Source organism: Rattus norvegicus, chromosome 5 (assembly GCF_036323735.1).
Source record: "Rattus norvegicus strain BN/NHsdMcwi chromosome 5, GRCr8, whole genome shotgun sequence".
Taxonomy (NCBI): domain Eukaryota; kingdom Metazoa; phylum Chordata; class Mammalia; order Rodentia; family Muridae; genus Rattus; species Rattus norvegicus.
Genome location: NC_086023.1, coordinates 141,111,050 through 141,136,467, shown reverse-complemented (window position 1 = coordinate 141,136,467; position 25,418 = coordinate 141,111,050). Strand labels below are relative to the sequence as shown.

The window sequence follows — 25,418 nt, the reverse complement described above, 5'->3', positions numbered from 1 at the left end:
CTTCTTACACCATTCTTTCAACATTATGGCCCACTGGAGTAGCCAGTTTGTGTGCCGGTTCCCAGCCACATTCCTAGCCCCAGCCAGAACCGCTCCATCTGTGAGCTTTCTCTGAAGCATTCTTTCCTTGGGTGGTGTGTAAATAAGGTCTGGAAGGACCGCTGGGTGGCGCCTTCTCCCAGAACACTCCTCCAAAAGAATGGCTAGCCACAGGATCCAGCCTGCGCTGGCAGGAAAAGGTGACTCATTTTTCATCAAAGGCATTTCAAAGAAAATATAATGACAGGATGATGTCAGAGGAACAGGTGGAGACAGGACCTTTGATTGAGTGTTGAATAGAATGGTTGCCTGGACAGTGAGAATGATTGACTGGCATAGATCACAGGAAACATCACCTGTTTTTTAGTTACCTTCTCAGAAACTCTTGTGTGGGCAGTGTTGTTCATGTGCCCTCAGAGCATGTGGTCGAGTCTGTGCTTGTCTTGGGTGTATCTACAATTGGCCCACAACATCCTGTGCCAGTCATGGACTTCTTTAACGTGCTGTAATCCCATGTGGTTTCTTTCACTCTGCAGCATTCTCTAGCTAGCCAGGTCTGTGTCTTGGAATTGGGTCTCACATACTTTTGGCTGCTGACTTAGAGGTGTGGCACTTTCTTTGACATAAACACAGGGAATTGCCATGACATCAGAAGCCAGGGGTGCTACCTTATTGCCCAAAGTTGTCCCTCCACTGTTTTGAAGACTTTGATCTTTATGCTAACCTGTTTTTCCACCCTCACTGGTTTTTTTGAGTAGAGCACCCTCCAGTGGTTAACATTGGTAGAGCTATTAAGGATAAATGGCTTTTGCTACTTTTCATATTGCCGAAGCACTAAAGTTGGTTAAGTACTCAGACTTTTACTTTCATTAGGATTTCACGAGTATGTTCCTAGTCAGCACTATGTGTATATGATTGTACAGTTAGAGGTTAAATCAGTTTACATTACAGGAAAGAACTACTTGTTAGCTTGTTTCAATTTCAGGCCTCTTAAGGAAGGTCTTAGGGAGATAGATGTTCAGCGGTATCAATTGCTATTCTTCATCAGAAGGTGCATAGCATATGGACTTAGGCTGCACGGGCCACCCTCCAACCTGGAAGATATTACTTCTCTTGAGGATCTATCAGAAGCAAGAGCTGAGAAATGCATTTTGAAAGCAAGAGGAGAAAATGTTGCTTTTTTTAAATTTATTTATTTATTTATTTATTTATTTATTTATTTATTTATTTTTTGATAATGTCTTCACCTGACACCTCCTGGCTCGTCAGTCATGACCTCTACTTTTAGACAGAACTTTTAGGCAGTGGGTGCACTGTGAGTAGAAAACTGATCACTGGAGTTGAAGGAAGTGAGGCAGGAGGGACTGCATCAGGTAACTGACAGAAGGGTGCTGACTCTCCTCCTTGCCAGCCGCACTTCTCCCTCCTTTCTCTGTGAAAGAAACAGATCATTACCAGAGCTTTAACCTGAAGTGCCAAAGGTCTCAGGGAGAAGTGCTCCCAAAGGTCTAGGGTAAGTTTAGCTTGGGAGCTCCCCAAAGGTGATCTTTGTGAGGAAGTCTTACAAGTCATCCTTTGCTTAACCAGGTCAGATGTGTCTGAGCAGAAAGAGTTTGGAGCCTCATACGTTCTTGTACCTGGAATCTCCACTGGAGAAGTGGAGCATTGACTGACCTGTACTGGAGAGCGCTCTGAAGCCCCAGTTAGCTAGGGCATTAATGATCTTTCCCTCCCTCCCTCCCTCCTTCCCTCCCTCCCTCCAAAAGATTCTATAGACTATAAGATAGATGCCAAACTTTTCGTTTAAGACTTTTATTAATCCAGCCCAACCTTGGTTGTAACTTTTTTTTTTTAAGTGAGGTCTCGTGGTGTATCCAAAGCTGTCCTGGAACTTCATTATAGCCCAGCCTCAGAGTCCTCTTTTGTGTGACTCTACCCGTGGTTCAAACCACATCCTTCCAGTAATAGGAATCAAGCCTGAGTCCTCAAGCATGTGAGCCAAACTTCCTCTACCCCGAGTGCCCTCCTCCATGGCTATATTTTTTAATTTAGAGAGATTTATTTTTATATTATGTCGTGAGTGTTTAGGCTGAAAGTATGCATGCATGTATGAATGTATGTCTATCATGTACATGTCTGTGCTGGTGGAGATCAGAAAGGGCATTGGGTCCCTTAGAACTAGAGCCACCATGTAGGTGTGGGTTACTGAGCCCAGGTCCTGTAGAAGGCTACCCGGAGTGCTGAGCCATCTCTCCCACACTCAGGGTGTTCTTTCAAACAGCCCAAGTGGGTCAACTCCTAAGTCCCATGCCTTGCCCCAGCTTCCTCGATTTGCCTTGGGAGCCTCTCCTGAGACTGCTTACCCGGGGTTTTCCTATTAACTTAGGTTGAAAGGCTTGTACAGCAGTTGCCTTGGCCTCCTGAGCCATCTCACTGGCTGGTGAGTTACTGTCTCTTTCTCTCCCATCTCCTGGCTCTTTGGTTGCTTTTTTGTGTGTTTTAAATTTAAGCTAATTTGCCTTGTTTTATTTCCACTGTTGCTTATTTTTCATGTAAATTCCTTCAGGTTGTTCAGGTTTGTTGCTGTCAGTAACCTTAGAATCCCCTTTAAAATGTTCAGTGTCAGGGTAAGACAGAAGGGTCACCTGGGCCGCATTACCACCCTCCCCCCACCTTCCGCCACCAGTTTAATGTTTTATGTTCTAGTGGTAGGCCTTAAGGAGCTGACTGGTGAGTAATTAACCAGGGGTTGGAGAGAGAACTAGTTTGGTGACGAGCTTCTGGAAGCACAAAGACCTGAGTCTGAGTTCTAGGATGCCTTCGTGTAAAAAGGCTGGCTGTAATAGGACACCTGTCTATAATCCCAGCACTGGTGAGGTAGAGACTGAAGTTCCTGAGACTCCTGCTCAACCTAGTCTGCTTGCAAGTCCTTGAGCGGTAAGCCAGAGAGCCTGTTTCCCATCAAGATTTTTCTCTGTCACACACATGCATCACACCACACAAAATAATACATGTAACATTTTTTTCTTTCAAAATCTGAGGATTTGTTTTTTTTTAAAACAATGCCAGGCATTGAACCCAAGACTGTGACTTGCACCTACTAGTTCTATCTAAAAGTAAATCTGTGACTCTTGGGCTGGAGAGATGTCACGTTGCATAAAAGCAGCGCTATTCTAGCTCAGGATAGCTGATTTGACTCCCAGTACTTATTTGCTGTACCTCCTCTCCAAGGGATCCAACATCTGTCCTCCGAGAGCTCCTGTACTCACATGCACACACCCAGTCACAGGCCCATACTGGTAATTAAAGGACAAAAACTCAAAAAGTATTTGTTCATTACTCTCCAGCTTATCACTTTTGTGGTGTTTTCATTTCTGTAGGCTGTGGTTTTTCTTTATTCCTACAGTCACTTTTCTAAAGTTTCCAGGAATGGACCAAAATTAGGAAGAAGCTGATTTTCTGTTTTCTCCTAGCACTCCATTCAGAAGCTTTATTCTAAAATACTTGTATATTCTTTTCTTTCCATTCTCTCTTCTCAATTAGATTTTCCTTTTGGAATGTCAGCTTTTGTTTCAGATGCTTGAAAATCCTCAATAATCTTCCAGGCCTAGCCTCACATGCAAAGATTTTTCTGACTTTTCCAACAGCCCACTGCTGTTGACTGAATTTCCTTCTTTAAGAAATCAAAAAAATGATTTATTCATTTTATTATATGTGTGTATGTATACCTGAGAATACCTGTGTGTATGTGCCATGTGTATTTGTGACAACAGAGGTCAGAAGAGGTCATTAGATACCCTGAAATTGAAGTTATAGGCAATTGTCAACCACTGTACTGAAGGTAGGAACCAAACTCTGGTCTTTTGCAAGAGCATTAAGTGCTCTTAACCCATGAGCCACCCTTTGAGCCCTTAACCAAGTTTCTAAAAGTTCCTTCCAAAGTTCTTGTAGTCTTGCCATTCTCAGGATAGCTCTCATACTGCTTTGAGTTAAAATAACATATACATGTTATTTCCCTCTGGATTGCCACTATAGGACTGTCTCTATAAGTGTCTTTTTTGTTACCAGTAATAGTTAACATAGTACCCAGGAAGTAAATATTTCATGGAACTGAAGAGCTTTTGAGCTAGAAAAGAATTTAAATATGTAAAGTGTTAACGTATCCTATTATCCAGTAACGGAAGCAGTGTGGTTGGATGTCATTAATAAGCTAGGTGTAGAACCAGAGCCATAAACTCACTCTTGAGTTCTCTATTTGCTAACTATATCCATCTGATCTGATGTATGTTTAATTAGATGTTCTGATTATTCCAAGATTAGCCGGAGAGTACTTTATGTTTAATTCTTACAGAAATTCTTTTGCATATTTTAGCTTTAGTACTTAGGTATACCTAAATTAGAATCCCTACCCTCACCCTATAACTGGGAGCTTGGTTATTTTGGGTTTTGTGTTTTAAAAAAAAAAAAGGCTGGATAATAGTATTATTGCAAGACACATGAGCACCTAAGACTCAAGAATTGTATCTGAGAGAAAAAGTGTGAGCATGTGTACTAAAAGGGCTAGATTTCAAGAAAACAAAAACCTGTGACATAACATATTTGAGATGATTAATTTTGTATATAATAATAAAGTGTAACTATTAAATCCTAGTTGAAAGCTTTTGCCTATTCATTAGAGACTACACTTATAGATGGTTGTGAGCCACCATGTGGGTGCTGGGAATTGAACTCAGGACCACTGAAAGAGCAGCTAGTCCTCTTAACCACTCAGCCATTTCTCCAGCCCCAGGAAGTGTTTTTGAAGTTAACTTGCAAAAGTTTCCCACCTGCCTGACAGCTCTTTGAGATTGTTGGAGTAAGCTCCATTATTTAATGTTTTAGGGAGTCAGAGCCCCAAATATATCAGTTGAAGAAAACTGAGCTTTAACTGTTGTCTAAATTGGAGCTGTTGAGTGTTAAGGTGCCATTTGCTCACTGATCAATAAAGGAAGATGCTGTTCTTTTTCTTAGCTTTCCTGTAGGCATTTGAGGGCGGCAGGTACACAAAGATTTTCCTTCCTCAGAGATGTCAGGACAGGGCCTTGCACTGTGATGGCAGACAGTGATAATGGGATTAGCTGGACAAAGCAGTTGCATGACCTAGAACCAGCCTCTAGGTTGGGTTGTTTTGCCTTGTGCCCATCGATTTTGGTTTTATGCAAATTAGAAGCTGTGGCCTCCGGTTTTCAGGGAAGGACTTGTTTTATTCATTGACATTTCACCTGTTTCTGCATTGCTACCAGCTGCCATTACAATGAATTCACAGCAGTTCTAAGAACTACAGTGTTTGAAAAGACTATTTACAGAACTGTCTCTGTCCTCAGGATTGGCTGTGTGTTTTCTTTAAAGCTTAAATTGCTGCCCAGTTTCCTTTTATGACTTGCTCAGTCCTGGGCAGGGGAGGAGGAACTGGGGGAAGCATTACTCACCAGGCATGCAGAGTATGCCCTGACTGCAGCAGGTCTTCTGAGCTCCACGGGAGTAGGGGGCGGGGTGGGGGGGGCGGTCAGGGGTCAGAGACAGTGCCTCTACATTCTGTCTGTTCTTCTCTCTGGGAGGACTCATCACAAAGACCAAACACTGGCTTCCAGTGAGGGCAGCTCATAGATTAGCCAGATTCTGGTGATGCTATTTATTTTCCATGAGAACACTGATCTGACTGGACCAGCATTGTTTCCTCCTATGTCATGGGTGTATATTTTGAGATAAGCTTGGGTTTGCATGATTGAGGTTCTATATCCATTTTACTAGAATAAATGCAACACAGGGTATCTTTGTCTTAGCTACACACTTTAGTCTTCTGTGTCTGTGTTTGTCCCAGGGTCACTGGGAGTTTCCGCTCCAGATGAGACTCACTAAGCCTACAGTAGACCAAGTTCCCCGTCCTTGCAGGTATCTTAGCGCAGGAATAACATGCATTTCATACACTCACATTGGAGCACAGCAAAAGCTGGGAACCTGTATCAAGAACTCTGCAGATTTAGTGAGTATTTGAAGAATATTTATTCCAGATGTTAGATGTTTCTATCTGTTTTGTTTAAGATAAATTTCTCCTTGGCTACTCAAGCTGGTCTCAAACTCCAGAACTCAAGTGAGCCTCCTACTTTTTTGCCTCCTACGTGCTGGGGTTACAGGTTTGTACTAACCATGCCCAGTCAGGTTCTTGGATCAAGAATGGAGCCAAAGCGGTGCTAAAATTACTTTTGTTTAATTTTAGTGTTTTTTTTTTTTGTTGTTGTTGTTTGTTTGTTTGTTTGATTCAGGAAGCTCTGGCTTCCCAGGTACTCACTAAGTAGCTGAGGCTGGCCTTGAACTCTTTATTCCCCTAATTTTACTTGGTAAATACTCACGTTAAAGGCACGTCACCACGCCTTGCCTTTAAAAGAAACTTTTTAAGAATTGAAGGAGCGCGGCACACACCTTTAATCCCAGCACTTCCTTCTTAAATTCCAGGCGGAGGCAGGTAGATCTCTGTGAGTTTGGGCCAGTCAGGTCTGCAGAGTTCCAGGACAGCCAAGGCTATTACTCAGAGAAAGAATGTCTCAAACAACAACAACAACACCCCAAACCCAATAAAAAGAAAAAGGAAACTGACCTTATAGTATCCAGGTACTTTACAACTGAAGCCATTTTTATGGCTTTGTTACTTTGTGTTTTCTTCTTTTTTTTTTGGTCTTTTTTTTTTCCCCCGGAGCTGGGGACCGAACCCAGTGCTCTACCACTGAGCTAAATCCCCAACCCCTGTGGTTTCTTCTTTTCTGACCCTTTATCCTCCCAGTGTCAACCCCTAACCCTAGATAGAGAAATGGGGATAGAGAGGAGAGAGGAACTAGGGAAATCTAATTTATTTACTTTTGTTTCTTCTTTGAGCACCGAAACCAACCCCCGCCCCTCTCCCACACCTAAACTACCACCAACCTCGCCTATTGGAACTCTACACTTTATATACCCTCTGAAAAGTTCCAGGAATTCCAAATATCATACAATTACAGAAACTATCTGCCACTAGCAAGAACATGCCTCTGCTAGAGCACAAAACAAATTATAGTCAGCTCCTGAAGTCAGTCCAAAGCAGCCCTATCCCTACACCTGGGATTAAAACGAAAGCACATTCTTGTATTTCTGTGTTTTGAAACCAAATTCCAAAATTGTCACTACACATTATTTAATATGGGTAGCTACTCTGAGAAGTCTCTCTCTCTCTCTCTCTCTCTCTCTCTCTCTCTCTCTCTCTCCTCTCTCTCCCTCTCTTTCCCTCTCTCTCTGTCTCTCTCTCTGTCTCTCTGCCTGCCTGTTTGTCTGTCTCTGCGTGTGTGTGTGTGTGTGTGTGTGTGTGTGTGTGTGTGTGTGTGTCCCTCTCTTTCCTCCCATTTCTTCTCTCTCTTACTATTATGAATACAAAGGACATAAATAGTAAGTGGCTTCATCCAGGGTCTCATAGTTGTGAAGTGTACTGATGGGGAGTGTCTATTGGTACATTTCATTTGGTTTTGATGGCAAAGGTTTTATTAATTACAAGCAGAATTCAGTGGTAGAATCTCAAAGACTAAAATAGTTCAAATGTAGTAGATTTGGTATTTTGGTGTTTTGAGAGATTCTCACTGTGTAGCCCTGAATGGCCTCTGTCTATTGGGATTAAAGGTGTATAACACCATGCCTGGTTTAGATCTGTATCAGTTTTCATTGGGAAATTTGTTGTTGTTTTTTTTTTTTTTTTTTTTAAGATTTATTTCATGTATGTGAATACACTGTCACTGTCTCCAGACACACCAGAGAGGACATCGGATCCCATTACAGATCGTTGTGAGCCACCATGTGGTTGCTGGGAATTAAAACCTCTGGAAGAGCAGTCAGTGCTCTTAGTTGCTGCTGACCCGTATCTCCAGTCCAGGAAATTCTTCCTGTTCATTTAGGGTTACTGCCACAGTCTAGAAAACTGTTAAGACCCCAAATTAGTTGTTGTGTGCAAAGCCTAGTTCTGAGCTGGGCCCTTTTTCTGAGACTTGAATATCTCTACCTTCTGCAGACACAAACCTGCCAGGTAATTTTATTGACTTCTTGTATTTATGGCATCTTGGAAAAACTAAAGTTCATCATCTGTTCTTTTTGTTTGTTTAGTTTTTAAAACAAGGATTCTCTATGTAGCTCTGGTTTTCTTAGAACTCATTCTGTAGATCAGAGATTTGCCTGCCTTTGCCTCCCAAAGTGCTGGGATTAAAGGCATGCACCACCATTGCCCACCTTTTTTTTCTCATGTAATTTTCTTCTTTCTTTGTCCTCTTCTTTTCTTTTCTTTTTTTTTTTTTTTTTTTTCCGGAGCTGGGGACCGAACCCAGGGCCTTGCGCTAGCAAGCACTCTATCACTGAGCTAAATCCCCAACCCCCTTTGTCCTCTTCTTAATCTCTTCCTCTTTCTCCTCCTCTTCCTCTTCCTCTTCTCCTTCTCCTCCTCCTTTTCTGTTTATCATCTGTTCTTACCCAGTGCATGCTGAAAAAGATGCAGACTTCCCCTTAATGGGCATTCAAGGGAATGAAAATTTTTTCTAGGAAAAAAATTGGCAATTTATAGCAAGATTTGAGATCTGTCTCCACTGGTGAAGCTTCTTTTCCTTGTATCTTCTTTTTTCTGTGTTTATGATGTGGACTACCAGAATTCTTCAGAAAAAAAAAATAGCTAGATTGTATTATTTTGCTGAGGGAAATGGTCAAAATTCCCCAGGGACATTACTTAAAATGGTCCTGTGGCTACTGATTAGATTCTTCTTTTTTCCCTATGAAGAAATGCTGTGGAAACATACTTTGATTTATTGAGATGGTAGCTTAGAGCTGTTAAATATGCAATTTATCTTGCCATTTTTCCTCACATTAGTCACTGAATGCTCGATGACTGTTAGTTCCTAAGAGCTCTTGTGTTTTCATGATAGTAATTAATATTGTGTTTCAATAATTTATAAAATGAATGCTAAAAATTAGTGTTTCCTCATCGATTTCTAATACTTGCGATGTAATTTTATTATTCCCATTGTAAGGTAGAGAAAACTTGATGTTGGGAGAGCAATGGCAGTCTCATGGAAGGAGGTTGACCTGTAACTAACTCAGTGTGTAGCTAAGCCCTTTGAGTTCTAGATCCCCTTCACAGCTTCCTGATTACATGCCACCTCACCCATTATGAAGCCAGAATTTGAATCTAGATTTGGTAACCAGATCATACTAAACTTAAAGCCTGGGTCAGAGAGACAGACAGATAGACAGAGAGATAGACAGACAGACAGAGACAGAGAGACAGACTGCTTTTCCAGAGCATCTCCCACTTCATTTCCTATTTTATTTCTCAGTTTATCCTTTATCTTTGCCTTAAAAAAAAATAAAAACTACATAGCCTTTGCCTTGTTTCTTTGTTTGTTTGGTTTTTGTTTGTTTTTGTGTTTTGAGACAGGGTTTCTCTGTGTTGCCTTGGCTGCCCTGGAACTCATAATGTAGACCAGGCCAGCCTCATACTCAGAGATCCACCTGCCTCTGCCTCCTGAGTGCTGGGATTAAAGGCATATGTTACCTTCTTTGCCTTTCTTTAAGAGCCTCAGTTCCTGAGCTGGGCAAGGTGACTGTGGATGCCAGGTATAGTCCATATCTGTAGAGAACTCCAGAAGTAAAGTTTCTGAATATATAAGCCAGCTACTTCCTGTCTTTATTTCTTTCCCTCCCTCCCTCCCTCCCTCCCTCCCTCCCTCCCTCCCTCCCTCCCTCCCTTCCTTCCTTCCTTCCTTCCTTCCTTCCTTCCTTCCTTCCTTCCAGACAAGGTCTGTGTATGTAGCTCTGGCTGTTCTGGAACTCACTATGTAGACCAGGCTGACCTTGAACTCTTATCTCCTTCTGCTTGGGATAAATGTGCCTGGATTCTTTATGGTTCCAAGAAAAAGAAAAATTTGCACATGTATTCATTTTCCTTTTTAAATCCCCAGGTGGATTTGGAAGTCCATCAATAAAGATAGCTTGACTTCTTCCTTTGTGTGTACTATTTGTGGGGACCAGACTGCCTAGGACATGTGTACTATCTATCTGCGGGGACTAGACTGCCTAGGACATGCTGAGCTTTCTCTGTACCAAGGTGAATGGTTTTCTAGGCACTCGTTTTCTACTCTGTGGTTTGGAAATATCACAATTTGCTGGACTCATTTTTGCTTTTGTGACCCCTTATCCCTCCCTCCCTCCCTCTGTCCCTTCCTCCCTCCTGTCATGGTACTAAGTCAAACTCAGGGCCTTGATCATGCTAGGTAAATTTTGCCACTGAGCTATTTATGCCTAGTTCTTACATAATACTCTTTAGACCCTTTTGTTCAATATCTATTTGCTTACTCCACAAATATTCGGTTATTGAGATTTTATGAAAAACATGCAGGCATTCATCTAGCGTCGACAAAATCCAGGGGATGGAAAGATGGCTCAGTGCTGAGGCACATTTGCTGTTCTTTCAGAGGACCCAGGACCCACATGATGTGATATCTGTCACTCTAGTTCCAGGGATCCATCCGATGCCCTCTTCTGGCTTCCTTGGGCCCTGGACATGTGGCACAAATATATGCATTCAGGAAAACATTCATACACATTTAAAAAACTCTTTAAAAATAATCCATGTATTCAGCTGTATTATAAAGTACTAAACATCATGAAAGACAGATAAAGTATAGTAAAATAAGAAAGGAAGGAGAAATCAGGGAAAATTCTGTAGAAGTATTGGCCTTAAGATGGCTAATAGAAATCCAAGTGGTGAAGAGCACTGGCTGCTCTTCCAGAGGTCCTGAGTTCAATTCTCAGCATCCACATAGTGTGTCTTACTACCATGTATAATGGGATGTCTTCTTTTGGCCTACAGGTATTCATGTACACAGTGCCCTTTTATATTTTAAATAAATAAAACTGCAAAGCCCTGGGTTCGGTCCCCAGCTCCGAAAAAAAAAAAAAAAAAAAGAAGAAAAATAAATAAATAAAACTTTAAAAAAATTGAAGAGAAATCAAGAGTTTCTTGTGCATTGGTTAAGAGCACTGACCGCTCGTGCAAAGGACTTAAGTCAGTACACATATGGCGACTCTTGTAATTCCAATTCAGGGCACCCTATGCCCCTTTCTGGCCTTCACAGGCACTGCATACAAAATCAAAACATAAAATCAAATAAATAAATCCTTTAAAAATTACAAATAAGGATGCATGGAACATTTAAAATGTACTAGTCATTTTTTTTTAATGTACCAAAGAGATTAATCTTGTGGTAAATGAATGCAGGATTGGTGGGTGAGAGACAGGGATTAGATAGGTTAGGTTAGGTTAGGTTATCAAGGTGATGAGATCAGCTACCAGCTTGCCAAGGTATTATACTGTCTGAGTTATGATAATAGCCACTAATTATTGGGCATATGTTAGGCATTTAAGTGCATTCACTCCTTCATATAACTTTAGTAAGACATGTTCTGTTATCATCATTTACAAATAAGGAAGTGGAGCTTTCCTTAAGTTGAATAAATTGCTCCTAGGCACTAAATGACTTATACATGATAGTCTAGATGTGAATACAGGCCCATTTGACTATGGTAATACTAATGCCCAGGTTTGCTGATAAGAAACAGGAACATTTTACTTATTATGTTCAGTGAACACGACTATGTGGAATATTCACAGACAGTCTAGGACTTTGCATGTTTATCATTGTCTCAGTATCATAGAGGCATCTTGGGTGCCTCATAATTCACTGATATGAAGATCACATCCTCTGCCTTTTGACAGAGGCCAAGTACTCACAGGAGAATGTAGGTCAAGAGAGCGTCAGGGCCAAGCTTTTATGCCTGGATCCTGACAGTCCTGGCAACTTAAGGTTTCTGATCCTATCTGTAATATGCTTTCCCTTCTATTAAATTTATAATTACAGCTATATTTGAGTATAGATGTGTGGGTGTGAATCTCATCTTAAAGCTTTAGTCTTCTGCTGCCATTGGATGTTTTGAGACCATGTAAAACACAGAACATAGCTTCTTACTGGCTTACTTTGACCCTGTTTGCATACACATGAAGAGATTCTGGGGTATTGAGTAGTGTTGAGATTTCTTGTGGGTAACAGTTGTGGGAGACCATCTAAAATTCCTGTGAGTGAAGTGATTGCAAAGAGACAGGTCTGCAATGTTAATGGAGTTCTGTTCTTTCTTCTACAAGGTAGCTTTGGTGGTTGTGTCCATTTGCTGTTAGCAAAGAGATATATGTGACTTTAAGTAGCCTGTTCTGTGTACAATAAATGATCTCTAAAAAGAAAACTAGCCTCTCCCTCCTGCCAGCCTCTAACCACTTCCTGTAAGTGAGAGAACATAGACCTCTGTTTCACCATGTGAAACATCGATTTTATTTTCACTGAGACAGCTCACTTCTCATTCTTTTTGCTTCTCTAACACACACACACACACACACACACACACACGGAAAGGCTACAGATGAGGATTTCTGCCTGTAGCATGTAGAGGAGTGATGTATCTAGAGATAAGCATGTCCTTACAGGAGTATTTATACAGATTAAATGAATAACATAGCAGGGTATTTTTGTTGTTGTTTGTGGGATAGTCTCACTGGATAGCCCTGGCTGGCCTGACACTATGATGACCAGGTTAGTCTTGGACTCACGGAGATCTGCCCGCCTGTGCTGGGACTAAGGTGTGTGCCACCATAACTGGTCCTGGAGTCGCTTTATAGTAGCTGCATGAAATCTGTTAGTTTTTCTTCCAAGTAACTCCATCTTTGGACATCTTCTGTGCTTGCCTCTCTGCTGTGAGGAGTGTCACTGTTTTCTTTGTACCCAGGGCTTCTTTCATAAGGCTGTGTTTTATTTTATTCTTCTAATTGAGTGAATGAAGCACTATTTCATAAGGGAACCCCCATTTTGTAATTGAATGAATGGCCGTTCTGTTTATATAAAGATGTCTCACTGAACTGTGCCATTGATTTCTTTCTCCAGTGTTTATCCTTTAACAAGCACTGTTATGCTATATTTCATTGCATTTCACATGCTCAACAGAACTCTCTTTTTGGTACTACATCCCTCTTACTGCAGGATTCCTGGAAAGGGTGATTCACTAGTCATTGATTCTTCTCTTTCCCTTTGTTCTTGATTTATTCTGTCAGGCATTCTTCCTTCACAGGAAAGCACTTAGTGCTCACCTCACAGAAACACTGTTGACCAACAAGCTAATTGCTTCGTACAACACTTCCCTCGCCTACTCCCGGGACAGCTTGTCCTTTTGGTTCTCCTCCACTTCTGGCTCCTCTTACTCTTTTTTTAAAAACATTGTTTGCTGGTTTTCTTCTTTCACATCTCATGCTGGAGGGTTTCCAAGGCTTAGACCTTGAACTTGATCTTTTCCCTCTCTGTGTTTACTCTTTAAACAACAACATACAGTCTCCTGGCTTTCAAAACCCAGCATGAACACTTCTGAACTCTAGTATGTCCAGTTGTCTATTCAATGTTCCACCTTAATATCTAGTAGCCATTTCAAACCTAATATTCAAAGGGGCATATTTCACACACTTGCCTCCCATACAGTCAACAACCGACCAGAGCTACCTCCCAATGCCATAGCTTCTGCTTCTCTGACAGTTGCTACCTTAGCCAATGACAGCTCTGCCATCGTATGGGTGCTTGAAACTGAACCTGAATCCTCTACAAGTGTCCTTAGCCACTGAACTATAAAACTATAAAACAGCACTGGCTGCTCTTCCACAGGATCAAGGTTCAGTTTCCAGAACCCATGGCAGTTCACAGCTGTCTATAATTCTAGTTCCAGGGGATCTCACATCCTCACACAGACATGCATGGAGCAGAGCACCAGTGCACATTACATTTTTAAAAATTATTTTATTATTTATTCATCTGCATGTGTGTATGACACATGTATACAGTACCCATGCAAGCTATCTGATAGCCTTGGATCTCGAGTTCCAGGTGTTTTGAACAAGCTGATAGGGATATTGGGAACCAAACTTACAAGAACAGCACACCCTCATAGCCACTGAGCCATCTCTCCAGCTCCCCCACAGTCTGTGCCCCACCCCCATTCTTTCTTACAGGCATGCGGTGTCATACCAGCTGGAGAAATACAGAGGTGCACACAACTGTGGATGATGCTGAATTTAAAAGCTCCTATTGTATTTGTCCCTCCATCAAAGCACACTTAATATCATTTTGGTCGATAGATTAAAATTTGATCTTTTTACTAGGGAAATAATAGGGCAACAGATGTGTAACGCAGCCCTCCCCTCCCCTTTTAAGTAAATGGGACCTACTCTGTAGCTCAGGCCAACTGTAAACTGTAAACAACTGTAAACTACCTTAGTGTTATGTATCCTGAGATTGCAGGTGTGCACAGTCACACTTGACCTATTTGCACTTTAAAATATTCGCTAGAACACCGTGCAGTAGCCCAAGTTGGTAGGAACGGGTCCTTTCTTGAGTGGAGGGTGGTAAGTGTTGCAGAGGACAGTAGGTGTACTCTCAGCTGTTGGGAGCAAATGTTATTGTGTATGTCCACACTGAACTTTGTAAAATACCTTTTTGAGAGAGGTGGTGGTAGCTCATTTAATTTAGATTGTGTAAACTCTGTACTAGCCTTTGAATGTATTAGGTTTGTCAAATAATAACGTGTGTAACACAACTCACCCTTTCTGATGTGCAGTTTACTGTATGTGGACCCATAAGAGCAGAACAAGCGCTATTATGATATGTAGAGCACGCCCAGCACCCCGCAGTTCTCTTGAGCTAGCTCTTGTAGTGCATCTTGGCTCTGTTGCTTTTATTTCTTTTTTTTTTTTTTTTTTATTTAGAGAATACTTTATTAGTTTTTGTAATCAAACCCACGTATATAAGACCTTACATATTTAATACAGTGTGTTACCCCTGTACAAATGGAAAAAACTTAAGTTCAACATTTCTAGACCAATATGGCTGTTAATTTCTGTACAGTGCCAACTCAACACAGTAAACGGGGATACTTTTTTCGAAAGTTGACAGCACAGGTAAAGTTTCAAAAAATTCAAATTATATATCTGTATATATATATTTATATTTATATAAAAAGACCAATAATAGCAGTGTGTTATTGTTGCTTTTATTTCTATTGTTCTCCTATTGCATGTAGCCCTTTGTGTTTGATTTCTCTCGCATGTAGACATTACAACACTTGAATGTATCCCTAACTTTCTTTTTATTGCAGAGCAGTGGTTCTGTGTATGGACACACCATACTTTGATTAAAAGTTCACCAATTAATAAACATTAAGTTATAATTAAGTTAATAATAACATTGAGTTATTATTTTGTATAATATTAGTAATTTAGCATTCATATACAGGTCTCTGTGTGGGCCTCTTTGTTTTCATTTTGTAAGATTGTTCCCAGCGAGTTTGCTTGTATGTGTATGGTTAACTTCATAAGAATTTGCTTAACTCTTTTCTGAAGTGGCTGTTGTAGTTTATACCTCCCCCAGGTCCAATCATTGCCAGACCTTGGAATCATTGGGTTTTTTCATTTGAGCCAATCTGGCTGGTAAAAGATTCAGAAGCTGCTACCCACATCAGGCCTGTAAGCAGGCCCTGGTTTTGTGGAAGGTTATAGGGTTTCTACTATCTTTTAGTTCCTGATGCCCATCCTATGCCCCCATCGATACCCCCCTATAGCTGATGGGAGGTTTCAGTTGCTGTTGTTTCTCAACTCCTGAAAAGTGCCCGCTCTACTCGTAGAAGATACCCAGTGCTCAGGTCTGTGAACTGGGCTCTGTACTCTCCTTTGGGGTTGTGGCTGTGGAAGGGTCGCTCTCTGGCTGTACCAAGGCTCTTGTATACTTTGCCTCCTCCCTGCTAGAGTCCCTCCAGTGCGTCTGTGGCTCTTCTTCTGGCTACATCCTGAAGTCTGGCATTCCAACCAGGCGGAACGGAAAGTTCAGAGTGTGACGTCCTCTGACACCCTCCCCTCTTAAAGGTCTGAGGTTTGTTTAAGCTGACCAGAGGATGCCGAAGATAGAGGTTTGAGTCAGCTCCACACTGACTTCAGCCTCCTTTTCACTCTTCTTCCTCCTTCTCATTCCCCTCCCCCTGCCAACCAGTTGTTCTCTGGGCTTTGTCTGAGACACACTGTAGTTTTAGCACTGTAGTTTGCTGAAAAAAGCGCACAGACGAGATGGAAGAAGCTGCCAGGAAGTTTCTGACCACATGAAGCCTGGGCATCTGCCTCTGCCGCTGAACTGATAGCAAGGGGCAGCATAAGCTCAGGAGAAAGGCATCCAGAGGCAGCACTGGGCTCCGCCTGGGGCTCTCTCAAGGGAGGAGAAAGGACAGGCCTGGAAATGCCTCTTTTAGATTCATCTTATTTGCCACCAACCATCTTTATTTTGACTCATATTCTTGGAATTGCTGGTATTCTGTACTGGAAGAGATGTGCCAGAGACAGAGCAGGTAACTAAGTGGTGCCTCCCTTCTTTAATCTTCTGTGGGGCTCCTAGGGTAGGGTAAGGCAGGGAGGTCTTCCCACTTGCTTGTTTGCCTTAAAGGGCCAGTACACCCTTCAACTGCTGTGCTATCAGGGGATAGAGGGGAAAGACAGAGGAGAGGAGAGGGGAGGGAGGGAGGGAGAGAGGGGGGGAGGGAGGGAGGAGAGGAGAGAGAGAGAGAGAGAGAGAGAGAGAGAGAGAGAGAGAGAGAAAGAAAGGAAGGGAGAAAGGGAGAGACAGAGAGACAGAGACAGAGAGAACGCGAGAGAACGCGAGAGAATGCGCTCGAGCCAGACTCCTTCCTGTTCTGGGACACTGGCTGAGGGGGCTGGGTAGATGAGGAACGGTTTCACAGTTGAAGAGAAGTGACCATTGCTCTAAATGTGTCTTGCCTTACAGGATTAAGGCCTTCCTTACTTTTCTTTCTCTATCCCCAAGTGGAGTTTTGGACCCTGTCACCATCTTCTGAAGCATAGAATTGGTTTAGGCAAAAGAGGAGGGTGATTACAAGGAAAGGGTTGTGTGGCTCCCTTTCTGAGGTACAGTCTGTTCTTTGATGTAGTTGATGCTGTTCCCTCCTGGGGCATTTATTTCACAGTCTAGCTATACCTAAGCCACACGTGTTAGGAAACTGATGGTTGTTTTATCCCCAGGAAATCAGACACTGCTCATTATGGCACTGGAACTCTGGAGATACTGCTGTTGGTTATGCTATACTCCATGGCTTTCTGACTGGCAACTGTCAGGATCAGCCCAAGTACAGCTGATTCTGAGTTGCTGTGTGTGAGGACTGTAAGGTGTACTTGTTCTGGAGTATGCACACCCTTGGGTTGCAGTGCTTTTAATATTGTCACTGTCACCAGCTCACTGCTTCCGTGCTAGACGACTTAGGTACTTGTCTCTTATAAGCTAAGATGAGCTTGATGACCTAGTGCTTATATCTATGAAAAGTTCACGAATGCTTGACAGAATTAGAATCAGATCCTGTTGATTCCCCAGTGTCCTTTTCTGGTTCAGTCCCAGAACTTTTGGCTAAGTATTCAGGTTCATTGTGTGACTCTCTTAGCAGAACAGAGGCAAACAATTACAATTGTGTGTGTGTGTGTGTGTGTGTGTGTGTGTGTGTGTGTGTGTGTGTGTGTGTGTGTTGCTATGTTTAAGGGGTACCCCAAAGTAAGCTTAGAAAGAAACGGGCAGCTGGGTCCAGTGACAAGCATCTGCAGTACTAGAGCTAAGACAGCTAAAGCTGGGAGATCTTGAGATCGAGGCCGGCCTATGTAGTGAGCCTTTATCTCAAAATAACAAATGCAGGGTTTAGCCTAGTGTAAGTCTCTGGGTTCAGTCCCTAACAGTGAAAAACAGAAAGGAAAGGGTAGGCAATGTTTGGCCTCTGATTTATCATTTATAAAAAGAAAATAACATTTAGATGGAGTCTGCAGTTTTCCTTTCTAGTACATTGTGGGGATGAGATTGGTTAATGGCCTTAAAGTCTATGGAATTTAAGAGCCATTGACTCCTTTTTAAGAACTTTTGTTTTTATGTTTTAAAATATTAACTTTACAAACTACATTGAAATACATTAAAATTAAAAGAATACAAATGCCTTGTAAACCTTTTATTAAATGAAATGGCTTTGACACTAATACCTTTATTGAGAATGTACTGTGATTGACTTATCCTTAGAATTAGGTGATAATGGCTTTTAGTCGGAAACAATGGATATCAAATCATCCATGGACGTACTCAGAGGATTTTGAACCAATTTTATTATCATTTTAATTTCAATGTGTATTTTGTCTGTTGATGTTTTTTGAAAGTAATGTGTACATTCTAATTACTGCTTGCCAAGTGGAGATGACCAGAATATAATTTCTTTACTATTTCTATGTATTTGTATTGCTTATAAAATATACATAATGAAGATATAAAAATCCTCATTTTCTGTTGCTGTCTCTGGTTTAAAAGTTAAAGCCCTCCTGCTTCAGCTTCCTAAGTGCTGGATTGTAGGCATGTGCCACACATTTGATGGAATATTGTCCTTTTTACCTGGTCTATTTTCATTATTTAATTACAACATATGGAATGTAGATCTTGCTGCTAATAAATTCTAGACAAGGCTCAGTTGCGTGGGTCAGATGTTTAGTGTGTAATTGTATGGATGGCACATGTTGTGTGATGATGTAGACCTGGTTATAGTGCATATGGAAGGGCTTGGTCTTGTATCTCTTTTGTGTTCATATTTACACAGTATAAACAATGGTCATAATTTTAGCTACTGAAGCTGTTCAGTTTTGAGATGTATTCAACTCTTTCAAGGTTATATTCTGGTTCATTTCAGATAAATGATGATAATGTTTATTGCTATCTTATTTATTTGTATGTGTGTATTGCCTGCCTGTATGTATGTACAACTCCTGGTGTATGCTTGGTATCCTTGAAGCTCAGAAGAGAGCGTGAGATCTTCTGAAACTGGAGTATAGATGTTGTGAGCTACTCTGAGGTGTTGGGAATGAAACCTCGGTCCTTTGCAATAGCAACAAGTGCCCCTAAACCACCAATCCATCTCTTGGGCCTCATGTTTGCTTTTATTTATTTATATGTAAAATTGAATCTTTTCAATTAATTATAACAGAAATATGCCAGATACTGAGCCTGTAATTAACCCCCAACAATCAAAATTATCTAATTGGTGCCATCATTTTGCTTTTAAATAAGGTAATTTGAACAGATAAATTAATTTGTTACTTTTTTAATGTCCTATATAATGAGGCCAATATGCTTTTTTCCCTCCTGTTAGTTTTTTAAGATAGAGTCTCGTTGGCTACTCCAAGTATGCTCTGAACTTATGATCCTCCCAAATTCTAGGATTACAGGCATGTATCATTAGTGTAAAAAAGTGTTATAAGTCAAGCTTGTATGGTGGTGCAGGCAGATCTCGGTGAATTCAAGGCCAGCCTGCTTTTCATAGAGAGTTCCTAGACAGCCAGGGCTACACAGAAAGACACTGTCTCAAAACCAAATAAACAAAAAAGGTTCTAATTCCAGCATCTCTGTGACTTTGAGGCCAGCCACATCTACATTGTGAGTTCTGTGACAGCCAGAGCTACATAGTAAGACACTGTCTCAAAAAGCCAAAACCACAAACAAATGTATAATGTCAGAAGCAGCCCTGCAGTTCTGATAGATCCTCACAGTTTGCGTAGGTGTTTTACCTCACAGACCCTGGTTTAGTTAGGGTTGCACTGCTGTGAACAGACACCATGACCAAGGTAACTCTTATAAGGACAACATTTAATTGGGGCTGGCTTACAGGTTCAGAGATTCAGTCCAGTATCATCAAGGCAGGAGCATGGCAGTGTCCAGGTAGGCATGGTGCATTGAGAGTTCTGTGTCTTTATTTGAAGGCTGCTTGTGGAAGACTGGCTTCCAGGTAGCTAGGCCGAGGGTCTTAAAGCCCATGGCCACAGTGACACACCTACTCCACCAAGTCCACACCTCCAAATAGTGCCACTCCCTGGGCCAAGCATATTCAAGTGAAGACAGACCCTTAGAGTGGATAGAGTTGTTGTAAAAATATAAAAAATTTAAAAAGTATCGTCTTTTATCTTCCACTAGGTCGGCCACCACAGTGCCCCTAGATATCTGTTAGATATCTTAATTCTTAGTCAGCAAAGCTTCTTGCCTGCTTTGCTCCATTCCATATCACACTACTGAAGGCCTCTCTCTTACCTCTCTCTACCTATCTAGTTCCCAAGGCAGGTTTCCATGCCAGAAACACACATCCCAACTCTGTGGCAGTCCACACCAGCTGTCACACACTTTCTTACACTTAAATTGCTATATGAAAGAACACACAACACAATAACCTTTGGCCCAATTGATAAGATATAATTGCCCACCTAAACATACAAAGCCCAATACACATCCATCCCTTAAAAACATTCATAACAACCTGTAAAGGTACAGTGTGGAATCTTAACGTCACCCGCCATATTGTCTTTTCTCCCTGTCCCTCCTGTCTCTTCCTCCTTTTCGTTCCAGTCTCCTCTTCTTCCTTCAAACTTCTCTCCGGCTCATCCTTCCCTCTCCTCCAATGACAGGCCTCCTATCCTGTACCTGCCCCTCACTTGTATTTTATAAATTCAATGAGGAGAAGGTTCTGGTGAAGTCACCTGAGTCCTGAGTAGGCAGCAGTCCTTGGGGCAGTGGAATTAGCATCAAAATACAGATAACTCCAGGGCAAACCACAACATAGAGCATTGCATTTTGCTTAATGTATATGGAAGGGTCCATATATATTAATAGATTCTACTTAGTTTTACATTTGTCTTGAGGCATTTGTAGTGGTTTGGATGAGAATGGACTCCATTGGCTCATATATTTGAATGCTTGGTCCCCAGTTAGTAGATAGTTTAGGAAGGATTAGGAGATGTGGCCTTTTTGGGGAAAGTATATCGCTGGGGGTGGGCTTTGAAGTTTTAGAAGTCCACACTAGAGTCTTGCTCCCTCTCCTCTGCCTGCAATTTGCAGATCAGATGTGAGTTCTTAGCTACTGCTCCAAGCTATGCCTGTCTGCCTGCCATCCCCATGGTGGTCATGCACTAACCTGATGAAGCCACCATGAAATGCTTTCTTTTAAAAGCTGCCTTGGTTGTGGTGTTTCCTCACAGCAGTGGAACAGTAACTAAGACAGCATTCATACTTTGCCTGAAGATACATAATTGTAGAACTAGAACCTATGGACTGTTGTTGGCAACAATTGACAGTTGTCCTTCTAACCTAAACCTTTCAGTTCAAATTCTTCCTAAGAAAGATCATCTGCCTCCCTCTTTTAAGTATCAGGCTAGCTTATAGTTGACAATCACTACCTTCCCTCAGACAACACCCCTTTCCATTACAGTTTGTTTCCTAATTCTTTGCTGTTCTAATACTCTTTGGACAATTAAATATATTACTGTTTTTACTCTGAAAATGTGATCTCTCTCTCTCTCTCTCTCTCTCTCTCTCTCCCTCCCCCCCTCCCCTTATGTGTGTCTGTGTGTCTGTGTGTGTGTGTGTGTGTGTGTGTGTGTGTGTGTGTGTGTAGGTGGGGGAGTGGAGTACAGTTGAAACGTAGTGAAGAAATCACTGGGAGATCTAGTTATCGGACATAAGTAGACAGTTTTTAGGGCCATATTCTCAAGTTACCATCTCTTTAGCAGACGTACACAAGATACAAGAAGGCACTAACAGTTTGTAAACACTCAATGAGTACTTAGAATTTTAAGTATATTCAGATATTCACATATTAGGTATTTTTTTAAAGATTTATTCATTTATTATATATAAGTACACTGTAGCTGTCTTCAGACACCAGAAGAGGGCATCGAATCTCTTTACAGATAGTTGTGAGCCACCATGTGGTTGCTAGGAATTGAATTCAGGACCTCTGGAAGAGCAGCCAGTGCTCTTAACTGCTGAGCCATCTCTCCAGCCCATATTAAGTATTTTTTTTTTTTGTTTCTTTTTTTTTTTTTTTCCGGAGCTGGGGACCGAACCCAGGGCCTTGCGCTTCCTAGGTAAGCGCTCTACCACTGAGCTAAATCCCCAGCCCCATATTAAGTATTTTTAATACATATTGTCAACACTTGCATTCACATATTGAGAACATTTTTTTTTTCGGAGCTGGGGACTGAACCCAGGGCCTTGCGCTTGCTAGGCAAGTGCTCTACTGCTGAGCTAAATCCCCAACCCTGAGAACATTCTTATTCTCAAATTTTATTGATGTCTTGAGTCTTCTGTTATTTCTCTAGTTTTGTTGAACTCCCCCTTCCCCCATCCCAACCCCTCCCCGTTCCATTCCGTTCTGTGTCCTAATGACAGTCCTTAAGAGCTTTCTAAAATACAGAGCTCAGCAGCTGAAGGTGACGACCCCAGGGCTCCTCGGAGCTCATGTAAAGGTGGAAAGCAGAGGCAGGTGGTTCTCTATGAGCTCAAGGCCAGCCTGGTCTACATAGTGCGTTCCAGGCCATCAGTAAGACACTGTCTCTAAAAACAAACGTAATGGAAGACTGTAAGGTATCATACAAATTGATTGTGAGCTGTTGTCTCACAAGAGAGGACTTTAAGGGTCCTCGTTTATTGTCTTAATATTGGGTCATTTTGGTATTTTAGAAAATAATTATGCGGGCTCAGGTTTCTGTAAGAAAGTCAACAGCTGTGAATCTTCACATGACCTCTACCCACATGTGGAAGTTTTGCCCTGAATGAACCTTTGTGAAATCTGCTGGTAGCAGTTAAGTCCCCCTTTTCTGCCTTTAGCATGAAAAGATGAGAATGGCCGTGTTTCCACACCAGCTCAGGTCCTCTGATGACTAAGCTAACCTAACAAAGCCCTTGTCTACTGTCTATAGCTTCTTCCCCTTGGAAGCTCGAGATGGTTAGGAGGGAAGTCTGTCTCGGTCTCCAGTGCCTTTAGGTCCTTCAGGATGCCAGCAGAATGAGGAGATGGCAAGTTTTGTTTCTCAGACATAACCAGTAATGTTTACGTTGATTTTTTTGGAGACTGCAGAGTTATCTGTGATGTGCTCTTTTTGTTGGCAAGGGTTTGAGACATGGCGTCACTTGGTTGCCCAGGCTAGCCTTGAATTTGAAGCAGTTGCTCTGCTGCAGCTTCCTTAGCGTGGGGATTGTAAGCATGTGCTACCACATCTGTGTGCTTTCAGGAGTTGTTATTTCTTAGTTTTCCGAGGAATATTCTACTTCTTAGTTATCCTGGTTTGGTTCCTCTCAGAGACAGCAAGTATAATAAAAGGCACAGCTTTGGTGGTGGGCAAATAATTTGTTTGGTTTTAACCTGGTATGTCATAGTATATGTCATCTCTAAAGTGGAAATGATACTTTAAGAAAAGTAAGAATGGTTGATGTGGTTAGATGAAGTTACAGCTCTTAGCCTATTCATGATCTGTGACTATTTTCAGCAGATGTCAGCTTAGTTTAGCTTAAATAACTGAATGCTTTCTAACTGCTGGAGACTGGGGTTTGAAGATTCTTTGAGCTCAGAGAATTTGGATTTGATAAAGGACAAGATTACTATATATGACTCAGAAAATATTCCTTTTTCTTTTCTTTCCTATATCTTACACATTCTTTTTTCCAAGACACAGTCACTTCCAGGAGGATTCATCCTCACCTAGGCTAAGAAGTGTAGATGGCGCACGCACTGAGTACCCTTGTGACAGGCTGTGAAGGTGGCCAACAGCTTAGTAAAGGGAGACTAGAGCTAGCTAGCTGAGGCACTTTCTTAATGAGCAATAACAGGATTATTAGTTTGTAGGTGGGTGTGAAGGAACTTGTCAGCTGACTGAGGAGATAATGGCTGTTTAAGCTGCTTGGCCCAGTAGGGGAGCTCCTGTTTACTTTTTCCACCTGTGGTGTTTTGGGAGACTCTTTATAACCTTGCTGTCCTGGGTGCCAACCCCTCCCCCACGCCTGTCTTCAGGAACAGGATTGAAAGCAGCATTAGCCTAAAGAAGTTGTTCTATTTAGGGAGCTGGAGCAGAGGGCGGTGATTAGGTCCTTATCAGAAGCCGGCCTCAGCGAGGTGAGGGCTGAATTGGAGTCTTTCCTGACATCCACTGCAGGGATAGGGTCAGAACCACGAAGAGGCAAAGATGGGCTGGGCTATCTGAATGAAAAAGCCTTTCATTGTGTTTTTTCAACATTTCAGTGTCTGGTACAATTAGTCAGGACTTGGAAAACAAGTTGGACAAACAAGCAAGTGGCCTTCCACTGATGGCTAGAGGGATTTCTGGCCCGGCTGAGATGGGTGCACTGACTGAAGAAAAAGTGAGAGAATATAGGGAAGGAACAGGGCCTTGTGATGTCACTTCTGGCTGGATGAGAGAAGGAATGGAGCAGCAAGCAAATTGAATGTCTGATGCTGACGAGTCCGCTAAGCTGATTGCCACTGGCTTGGGCTGGGCTGTCTTATAAAGAAGGTGGAAGGAATCAGAAGTTTTGGGCAACTGTAAGTTGGGGGAATGAGTTTCCCTTTGGAACCTAGGAATCCCTTGACAGTGAACAGTGTCCAGGCTTGCCTGACCTGTCTCAGTTGGCTAACATTTTAGATGTGCTTCTGCCTGACAAGAGGCAAGCCCAAGGAGCAAGTCGTTGGGCAACGTGCGCACTGTCCCTGACTCGGCACTAAGCCGTCTCGCTCACTAGCTCACCTGCAACTGTGTGAGATGTACCAGGTCACAAGCTTCTGCTCTGACATTCAAAGGCCAGCTTCTTTCTCCCTATGCTTATTTAATACCTTGATTGGAGTTTTGCATATGAAGTTCCCACCTCTTCACACTATGTTGATCTGGAAATAGTGAGTTGGTGCCGCTTTCGAATAGCGTGTTCTCTACCAACAGGTCTGAACCCAGCCTTTGGAAATGATCTGGGGAGGAGCTTCCTCTCTGACCTCAAGGGAAGAAGTAGGCCAGTAGGAAGTTGTGGGTGGAGTCACTTCTCTGTTCTTTTCTGTCCTGTGTGTACGACACACAGCCCTTTGGCTATCTGTCTCTGTTCATCTTTAAGCCTACTTTGAGCAGCTGCAGAGGGTGCAGAGGCCACTAGCTGGAAGTACTTTGGGACCTGATTTTCTGAGGTGGGGCCAGGGGAGCCATGTGGCCCAGTTACCAAGATGAGCATGAGTTCAACGCCCACCTGGTGTGCCGCATGTGCTGCATGGGTTAGTATATGAAGGTTCTTCTTGCCTTACATCCTTGTGCTCTTTGACTCACTGGAATGCACCTCCTTTGAAGCCCTGCAGGCATTACACAACCTTTGGGCTTTTGAAAT

At 42.1% G+C, this 25,418-nt stretch overlaps 1 protein-coding gene across 20 annotated transcripts in view; it reads left to right on the top strand.

The window, feature by feature from the left end:
- Macf1 (microtubule-actin crosslinking factor 1) overlaps positions 1 to 25,418 on the top strand; it is a 325,299-nt gene that overhangs the window by 97,660 nt on the left and 202,221 nt on the right. Inside the window, exon 1 of one of the 20 annotated variants that reach the window (XM_063288003.1) lies at positions 16,013 to 16,554. The exons of 15 other annotated variants lie outside the window; for them this stretch is intronic. In XM_063288003.1, coding sequence (XP_063144073.1) covers positions 16,446 to 16,554 — 109 coding nt within the window. In that variant the 5' untranslated portion in view covers positions 16,013 to 16,445. Of the gene's footprint in view, positions 1 to 16,012; positions 16,555 to 23,837; positions 24,598 to 24,965; positions 25,309 to 25,418 lie in introns of those variants that run through there. 4 more of the 20 variants (XM_063288006.1, XM_063288009.1, XM_063288007.1 and 1 more) reach the window with 4 other exon arrangements.